This window comes from Temnothorax americanus, unplaced genomic scaffold, assembly GCF_048541705.1.
Source record: "Temnothorax americanus isolate GAGA-0224 unplaced genomic scaffold, ASM4854170v1 Scaffold95, whole genome shotgun sequence".
Classification (NCBI taxonomy): domain Eukaryota; kingdom Metazoa; phylum Arthropoda; class Insecta; order Hymenoptera; family Formicidae; genus Temnothorax; species Temnothorax americanus.
Genome location: NW_027509818.1, coordinates 441,935 through 452,327, shown reverse-complemented (window position 1 = coordinate 452,327; position 10,393 = coordinate 441,935). Strand labels below are relative to the sequence as shown.

At 35.5% G+C, this 10,393-nt stretch overlaps 1 protein-coding gene across 1 annotated transcript; it reads right to left on the bottom strand.

Moving 5' to 3' along the window:
• Positions 1-4,602: 4,602 nt before the first annotated feature.
• LOC143908443 (sodium/hydrogen exchanger 9B1) lies at positions 4,603-9,252 on the bottom strand. The gene is made up of 9 exons (XM_077426114.1): positions 9,233-9,252; positions 8,699-8,810; positions 7,915-8,523; positions 7,441-7,616; positions 6,874-6,992; positions 6,416-6,577; positions 5,603-5,749; positions 5,045-5,146; positions 4,603-4,935 (listed from the first exon to the last, which is right to left on the bottom strand). Exons 2-9 carry the CDS (start codon positions 8,779-8,781, stop codon positions 4,627-4,629), a joined length of 1,707 nt encoding a protein of 568 aa, XP_077282240.1. The 5' UTR covers positions 8,782-8,810; positions 9,233-9,252; the 3' UTR covers positions 4,603-4,626.
• Between the last annotated feature and the right edge of the window lie 1,141 nt (positions 9,253-10,393).

Genomic DNA, 10,393 nt, shown 5'->3' with positions numbered 1-10,393 from the left:
ACTCTGTTATGTTGTTACCTCGAAAAAAACAAAGTGGTAGTATTATACCTCCAAATAGCTTTATCCTGTACATACTGTTTATACAATGCGTAATATACTACAAAAAGGCGTGATATCCGCACAAAATTACCTTTTTTAAAAAAAGGTAAAAAAAGGCGCCAAGTACACGTATAGTAGTGTATATGTTGTTACCTAAAAAAAAAAGAAAGTGGTAGTATTATACCTCGAAAAAACCTAAGTAACAAGTGGTAGATCTTTATATCTCGAAAAATCTCGAAAAAATCTAAGCAGTAGTATCTTTATTTCCGAAAAATTATAACCCAAGTGATACACGTCACAAAATTATGTTACCTTATCAAAAAGAAGAGTCGCGCTTCAAGTGATCTATTACAATTACAAAAAAGAAATGATATCTCTTTAAGTTAGAGCGCCAATTACAGAGAGAACATGTATATTGCCTCAAAAAATAATTGTTGCACTACATTGAAAAATCTTTACATTGTGTCAATTAGAAAAGAATGTATAATAACAATTTTATAAGATTAAAAAATTTTATTTAAATTTAACAAGGGAATACAAGATATTTAAATACAAAGTTATTTACATGTGTATTTTTTAATGGCCACAAAGAATTACAGAAGTAACAGTACAAAATAAAAATATTTTAATAAAATACATAAATTTTTCTTGTAAAAAAACTTGGCGCTGCTAAACCTCGAAATTTTAAATAAATAAATAAACTTATTCTATACTTAATTATAAGCCGCATTATCCGCCGTCCGCGTAGTCACGCACACCCATATCACTCACTCCCACATCCACGCTGATAATCATTTAATATTACTCCCATTGTATTCTTCTCTGAATTATTTTTATTTATTGTTGTTTTTATTTATTTAAAAGGTCTAGCAGCGCCAAGTTTTTTTACAAGAAAAATTTATGTATTTTAATAAAATATTTTTATTTTGTACTGTTACTTCTGTAATTCTTTGTGGCCATTAAAAAATACACATGTAAATAACTTTGTATTTAAATATCTTGTATTCCCTTGTTAAATTTAAATAAAATTTTTTAATTTTATAAAATTGTTATTATACATTCTTTTCTAATTGACACAATGTAAAGATTTTTCAATGTAGTGCAACAATTATTTTTTGAGGCAATATACATGTTCTCTCTGTAATTGGCGCTCTAACTTAAAGAGATATCATTTCTTTTTTGTAATTGTAATAGATCACTTGAAGCGCGACTCTTCTTTTTGATAAGGTAACATAATTTTGTGACGTGTATCACTTGGGTTATAATTTTTCGGAAATAAAGATACTACTGCTTAGATTTTTTCGAGATTTTTCGAGATATAAAGATCTACCACTTGTTACTTAGGTTTTTTCGAGGTATAATACCACTTTCTTTTTTTTTTTAGGTAACAACATATACACTACTATACGTGTACTTGGCGCCTTTTTTTACCTTTTTTTTAAATTTATTTAACCTCATATATCAGAGCAAAACATTCGGCAAGCCTTTATTTTCAAGGTATGTACGAAATCCGGAAACTTCAGGGAATATTTTAAGACATGAATAATGTATTCATCTGATCGTTAAGTACATGTATTATTCGTTGAAAACTTCGGCTGTGGCGATTTGCATCATTCTATCTTTCTCGTTCATTAGATGTAAACAAGGATAGAATGACAATGGCACGCTCCGCGAACGCACATTTAGAATGACTTATTTCTTGTAAAGTGTCGGTAACCTCACTTGATTTTTCGTACACATATCCCTTATTACTGTATATTTAACATATATCAAATTTAGGTACTTATCTAATACTTGTTATCACGAAAGGACCACCTTAATTATTTATTGGTAAAGTAAAGGCCTGGACACACACTTCTGCACAACGCATAATGCGTAAGCATAAGAAAATTGATTGGTCCATTCACATGTGCATAAGGAAATAGACCAATCAGTTTTCTTATGCTTACGTATTATGCGTTATGCAGAAGTGTGTGCTCCCCGCTTAAATGTTCGATTTGATAATATATGCAGTCTAGAAAGCCAAATAAAAAAAGGCGAGTCTAACTTCACGCGCATATGTCTTTTTTTCGCATTATTAGTTACAGCTTTGACTACCAATCATCGGGAATGGACTACCAAACGTCAGCACGCGACCACCAAACGAATGCTTACAGTTAAAATGATATACGCAGTCTGGAAAGCCGAGTTTTACAAGAGAGGGGGCTATTTTCACGCGCGTATGTCTTTTTTTCGCATTATTAGTTACAGCTTTGAATACCAATAATCGGGAATGGACTACCAAACATCAGCACGCGACCACCAAACGAATGCTTACAAGTAAAATGATATACGCAATCTGGAAAGCCGAGTTTTACAAGAGGGGGGGCTACCTTCACGCGAATATGTCTTTTTTTGCATTATTAGTTACAGCTTTGACTACCAAACGTCGGGAATGGACTACCAAACACCACCAAATGACCACCAAACAAATGGTGATAGTTATTATTGGATTTTCAGTAGTGGGGAGGGCCAATTTCACACAGCTCGATGCGACGCGCGCGTTGTGCATCCGCTTTACTCCTTTCTGCCGCTCACGCCTCTTGTGCCATCTCCATATCTGTGCTATCTCCTCCCGTCAGCCATAACCTTTTTCTTCGGGCTCTTTTTCTCCGACTGTTTTCTCTTGTCTTGCTCCACCTCTTTTCTCACCTCCATTTCCTTCACCTCCTCTTCGCCTTCCTCATGCCTTCTACTACTCTTCCTCCATCCTCCTCCTCCCTATCACCCTCTTCCAGACACTCTTATCCTCCCTTACTGTGATCTACCTGTTCCCCCGCCGAGCGAGGGCTACGGGGGACTTTCATATTTCTCATATTTATATAATTATCTTATGATCTATTATATCAATACGGACAGAGATTATACAAAGAAAAAAATATATATACCTATGGACATTTTATATATATATATAATTATATATAAAAAAAATTTTTTTAAGTGGAAAATATTTTTCAAATATAACTATAGATACATATGTATAAATTATTCAAATATGTAAAAATTCTAGTATTATAAGATAAATAAAGTTGAATCAAATAAAATAGATATTTTGATAAATGAAAATGGAAATGCTTTAAAATAGGTATTAGAAAATTACAACAAGTAATAAATATGTCAAAATTAACAATAAACAATAATAATAAGTAAAACAAAATTAATAACAATTAATAAACATTTTATACTGCTCTGCTCTGTCAAAAGAGCTTCTTTTTAAATCAGAGGATATAGTATAAAAACATAAACGAACGATAAATAGAATAAATACAAATTTAAGATAATAAAATTATTATCTAATTTTGTTTATTAAAGTTATTTGATTATATAATTTTATTATTGAACAAATATAGGAAAAATATGTATTTTTTTCTTTTAAAGCATTCCTTCAAGGGAGATACTTTTATTTCTTTCAAGATTTTAAAGGCTTTCAAGACTTTCAAAAATGTTTAATTTTGAATAACACTTTCTATACATTAGTAGTAGTAGTAGTAGTAGTAGTAGTAGCAGCAGTAGTAGCAGTAGCAGCAGTAGTAGCAGTAGTAGCAGTAGTAGCAGTAGTAGCAGTAGTATCAGTAGTAGTGGTAGTAGTAGTAGTGGTAGTAGTAGTAGTAGTAGTAGTAGTAGTGAATTAGTGGGTGGTACTATAATTAAAGCCCCAACGATACGCGATTTCTCGCTTCTGACGTCATCAAACAAGAATAGAAGCGGTGAGTAGGCAGGAAACTAAAAAAATTAAAAGTGGAATTAAAAAATCTTTTATTTTATTATATGCATTCATTATTGCTTTCATTATATTGCTTGTATGTATGAATTGGTCTTCTTAAATTCTAGTATTATTGGCAAAGGAAAAACACGAACAGTATGGCGAATAAATGTTTAATATTAAATGTTAAAAATATTAAAAATAATAAAAATATTTTAATATTTAATATTGTAATATAAACATTTTAATATCAAATATTATTGAAATATTTACGTTATTTGAAATTATGTGGTAGGTACTGAGAGAAATAGTTTTTACTTTTTATTTTTAAAAATTTGTTCCTAAACAATGCTTTAATAATAGTGCTGCAGTTTTATATTTTAAATGAGAATTTTGTCATTTATCAGAATATAGCACTCTATACACGCATTATACACATTTGCTTTTCTGATAATCATAATATATTTTATTAATACTAAAAAATAAAAAAAAAATTTATATTTATAACTTTTTCAAATTTTTCAAGTTCTTGGTAAATCAAACAAATACAACAATAAAACAAAATATATACCTAATCTTTGCAACGATAATCGCTTATAGTACAAAATAATTGCCCGACAACCAATCGGCGATGCCAGAAGAAGAGGCGCAACGATGAATAAAATTTAATAATTTAAACTTTTGACTTTTTTGTTTTTTATAATAAATATGTATTTCAAATTTTTTAATGTCACTTTTTTTATTTATATTTTTTGCAGAATTATGTCATAAGAAATAAAAGCGAAATTTTTTGAAGATGTCAATGTATTTAACGAGTGGCATGATCTACAATACATTTAACGCTGTTAAGTCGATTCTATTGGCGAGAGAGTCTTAACGGTATCTGGGTGGGCTGGTTTCTTTGTTTTTTTGCGCGTTCTAACAGGTTGCAGAGCGACCATGCGCATATAGCTCAATTCCCGCTCCCTTCGGTGCTTCTCGATACTGATCTTGTTCAAGAGATAGGGACCGCTGGTCATCATGCCGATTGCTCCAAGTGGCGCTAGAAATACTATGGCAATTACAGATATCCTCACCACGTCGAGAGCTAATTCTATTTTCGTGAGGTCGCCTTCTTTTCTGGCACGCTCAAACGCCATCGGCGCTAACGCCGCCTAATTTTTAAAATATCGACATTCATTAAACTGTTAATTTCACTGATTTTCGACAGACAGAGTTCATGGGAATATACTAGGAATTAAAAAAATAAAATATTTCTTTTACCTGTAAAGTTCCTTTCGGTACCCAAGCTATGGCGATGAAAAGTCGTTCTTTCCATGTGAAAGGCATTCGGATTGTCGTTAAAAAGGCGGTAGTACTGCGCACCTAAACTTGGAGAATAGTATAAAATTTTTATAGGATTATTAGGAATGTGTTTATTTGATGAGATATAGATAATATGGTAGAAATGCATTGCAAGAAAATTAATCTTCAAGTTTTATTTTAAAGTACAGTGAAATAAAGCTATACATTCCATTTTTTACTCGCGTAACTTTTTACTCTTTAAAATTAATTATTTTTATTAATTTAGTTGAACGCATTAGTTGCGTATAAGCCGCTGTACACTGTTCTAATCTAAAAGTAAAGTGCAAGTATCTCGACTGATAAAACGCGCAATACATATTTTAAAGTGTATTGAGGATTTAATTTGTTTATATACATTTGTATTAAACATACATCTTTACTCAATTTGTATACGACGGCTTTAATGTGCAGCAATGCGCACTAATGCGTCCAATCGAATTCGTTACAACTCAATTCTCATGTCTTGACATAACTTACAGATATTCCTATGAGTATACAAGCGAGGTAAAGTCCGAATCTGGATATAGCCCAGTTTCTAAAATCAATATCGGCGCCAATCACGCCTCCTAAAATCGGTTGCACGAAATGCCATAAAAAATGAAACGCCTTGTGAAAGGGTGTCGTCTGCAACATAAAGAGAATAATCAAAATTAATTTTTTTTTACACAAAATGGAACTATATATTACTGATATCTATAATTTCATATATAATAGATATCTTTTAGAAATGTCTTAAAGATATCTCTTAAGAGACATTATTTAGATAGCTTTTAATATGTCCTATATTACAAATATTTCAAAGATATCTTTTAAGATGTCTTTTAGATGTTTATAGACATTTTTTAGAAATTTTACAAAGATATCTTTAACAAAATTTTTTTAAACATCTTTTAGATAACTTCTAATTATCTTTTAGAAATATCTTGAAGATATCTTTTAGATATCTGCAAGACCTCAATGTTTACTGGGTAATTTTTAACAAAGAACAAAGACATCACGAATTAACAGTTGTTAAATATTAAATGATATAATCTCAATACTTTGAGTTAAATGACATTTTGTTGTGTCGAAATTTATTATGTTAAGACAAAACAGTATTATTTTAATATTCCATTGGTTTAGTGAAATTAACGACATAATGAGTAGATGATTTATAGGAATTATTAAAAATGACTTAAATTGAGCATAATTTGAATATAGCAGTGCAGTAACGAGAAAATTCCGAAAAATAAATTATTCTAACAGATTTCATATATCTATGACGCATTTGTTACGTATTCGCTTACTTACATCATACGAAATCGTTAAAATTCGCCATCCGTGAACGGCTATAAACGATAGTATAATAGTGGCGAGATATCCTCCACCTGTGACCGCCAGTCTCGATGCTGCTGTGGTGCACATTAAAGATGCGAGAGCTAAGCCACCGATGCGATACCACGTCGCGTATTTCTGCGACATAAAAGAAAGGATTACGCTTTTAAGGTACGGCGAATAAATTAAATTGCGGAACGGCTAAGAATATTTATCATTACAATCGAATGGAAGAATATTAAGTTCTTCAGTCTTCCGTAAACTTTATATTCGCGCGCCGCGACGTGAGCGATATTTTAATAAAACATCAGCAAAAAGGCGTTAATAAGTCCGCTCTTGTTAGTTCAGATTACACGAAACGTGCCCTCGGGATACGTGACCCGAATTTCGCGCGCACTCGGAGACGTACGCGAAAAAATGAATAAAGTACCTACGTGATTGCGATGAGGGAAAAAGACCAGGGCAAAGCCCAAGATAATTCCCATTATAAGTCCCAGGAGGAAATCTCGAATCCCGCCGGGGATATAGGACCACCATTCTGTTCTGCCGTCATCTAGGAAGATGTATGGCTCGCTTTATAAAAAGCTCTTTGTACGTTTATACTTTTTTTTTATATAGCTCGCTCGCCAAGCTCGCGATGCTCGTCGACAATGCAAACCGCTAATGTATTAATCATGGGAGTTATGAAATATTTACCGCATTAATACCGTAATTCACTCAGGGAAAAGTATCGGAATATGATCTCTTAAAGATATATACAGCTCACTATTGCAGCGACTTAATTCTTCTTTTTTGGAGTTATACAGTCTAAATGTAAATTAATACAAAAATACAACTCTACGTCCATTTTTATCGAATTCTTATTGACAGTTTGTGTTTCCCGTTGAAAAATTTGAAATATTCCTTTTCCGCGCGAGAAATCTTCCGCCCTCAAAGGAGCAAGATAGGAAGCTATGTGAATGCCGATGCACCATTACGGGTTTCTTACGATTTCTGTATACCGTTGCTAAAAACGAAAGAGAAGCAGATGGAGAACAAAGACACGATGTGGACATCGTCGATAGACGCTGCGGTACACAACAAGCTGGCGAGTCCTTTGTCTTCTCCGTAACCCTGTTCGGATAAAGTGAGGAGGCAGTTGACCGTTACTACAGGAGACATGCAGGCCACAATTGCCCTTGAAGAGAATTTATTTACTGCATAAAACATCCTTATATTTTTGCGATGACATAATCTTACAATCGTTAGTCTACATTACTGCATCTTAAATTTTTTATATTATAACAATGCTCTGTTTATGAAATTATTTTTTATCAAAGTATACCCAATAAAATATTTTAAATTAGTGATTCTCAACAAGTATACATATAACTAAATCTTGCGTGCGTATTTAGAATTTGATTTTCTGCTAAATAAGAATTTTCATTATTCGCGGATTTTCGTGAATACCATAATGAATTAGTAAATTACCTTACCCTGTCATAAAGGACCAATTCCACGGGAATTCGAGAAGATATTTACACGAGACGGTGACGGCCAACGTCTCGACGGTGCACGGGACGAGGGCCAGGATCATCATAAACACGGGATGCGCCCTCAGCGCGGTCGTCGTCAGCTGCAGGCCGGCACGTACCATGATGAAGGTCAGGCAGAAGGTCCTGATCTTGGACGTCGTGCCCGGCCCGAGCATATCGTGTATATTGTAGACGTCGGTATTACGTAGTATTATACCGGCGAGAAGCATGCCGAAGACGGGCGGAAGATGCAGCCGCGGAATGCAGGCGAGGGTCCAGCCGAGCGCATAGGAAAGTACGACGAGGACGAGCAGGCCAAATACGCTGCCGCCGGGTAGTACCATGTCGCCCAGCAGGAAGTACAAAACGGCCCAGGTCAGCAGGGTCATGCCGCACACGGTCGCGAGCCAGAAGAGGTCCGCCCATGTCAGCTGTAGCTCGAAACACGTGGAGATCACGTTGGTCACGAGAATCTCTCGTAACACCGGATTGCAGAAAGTTGCACGGTGACAACAGGTGTTGTCATCGTGTTCCTCGTCCTCGTCTTCTACCTCCGCTATCTCGATCGATCTAGGACGCGCAATTCTACGTATCAATTTAATGACTCTATATATAATTTAGTATAAATGCGTGTGATTGCTCAGCTAAATGGAAATGGTTTTGATTCGAGCGTTGCTGTTGCCGATTACACTAGGTATAATGATATTAGGATGTTAGAGTATCGGTCGCATATCGATTCGCTTACTTCTCTCGTATCTGTTTATTATTCGGTGCTCGCGCATCTGTGGAGGTGGATGCGGTTGGTTCATCTTCAGGAATAGGTTGCATACGACGATACAATAGAGTGTCCGCTTTATCTATTTGCACCAATACGGCTTGTGTTCATCAAACTGTTCTTGAGATTGAATCCCTTATTGGTTCTATTACATGCACTAATGTATGAATCTAACGGAGTGTTATAAATTCGCCTTTGAAAGCGTATGACACAAATACAATTCCGATCGATCTGCTCTAACCAATTTCGCACTATAAAGTACGAACAGACTGAATAGAGACATATTCACTCTTCTTATATTTTAAGATTTAAGTGTTGCGTTAAAATTGCTATCTTCACATTTGAATTAAATTTAAAAGTAAAAGTAGTTCCAGGTAGATATCAAACATTGAAGGAAATAAAGTGGATTAGGTATGTCTTGTCAGATGTATATTTTGTGTTAAAATATAGATTCTTTAGGAATTTATGTATACCTACTAAAATTCTAAAAAAAATATATTTTACCGACTTCTTGCTGTATCACGTTGCGTTGAGTTGTTTGCTTGATCGTCGGCTAAAATCCTCGAGGATATCTCCGTTACTTCCTCTCGGACGCACACGGCGCGGCAGGCGGCAGTCTCATCTCTAAATGCAAATAGAAGCTATTACCAACGATGTACTCGTTCTTTAATTTATTCCATAATCGAGACGGTTTTCTCCATGAAATATTCGCATTTCTACGCGCCCGGCGCAATATTCCTTTTTCGGTGACGGGGTCATCGAGGTACATACTCCGTGAAATAGAAAGAGAAGCGCCGTGGAGAAGAGCGGGATAGATACGTGATAGACGGGATAGGAGAGGGCGAGCGAGAGAAAACGAGAGATGCTTTTAAAGGGGGGGCAACCGACAGTTCGGCGAAGGGCTTCAAAGGATTCCGCGGATATTGAATAATTCCAGGTACGCATCGTCTTATGAAATATTCCCGGTTAAAGCGTATAATTTACGTTCGGCTAGCCGGCAGTTTGTCCCGCTTTTTGTCGCAAAGTATTATGGCAGATCCGAATATAATCGCCGCGATTATTTCGCTCACGATTGATTCCTCTCTTGTCGTATCACGAGAGTTTAATCCGCCCCGTCGATACTAAATGAGCGATTTTATCACGTAAAGTGAGGCACGCGCGCCCATCCCTCTCTTCGCCGATTCATGATCGATTCGAGCAGTGGGAAGAAGTAATTTTACCGCGCCGCGATTTTTCATCGTCGGCAGCAACGGCAAATCGAGAAAAATTGCGCATATTCCGCGGGAAAATAGCCTGCGGAAGCAGCCTTCGTATCTAGAATCGAGTTACATTAATGTAGGTCGCGCTTATGATCGCACCGCGAATTTTTAGAGCCCCTGTTTGCTGCTTTAGTGGAGGATGACGGCTGAATAACCGAGGAGCGAACAGTTGCGGGCGAGAATTAGTAAACGAGGCCTGAAACTGCCAGTTTTTTCAGCGTCAGCTTGCGGCATACGACGTAGCGTTTGGTTAAAGTTCCTCATCGCGGCCCGGTTTCACTCCGTGAATTATGCTTACGCAGTTGGACAGCTCGAGTCGCGTCTGCGGATAAGCTCGCTATTAGCTACTTATTGCATAGCTTTTTACGAATCAATATTTTCTATACACACAAAATAGCTTTTTTGT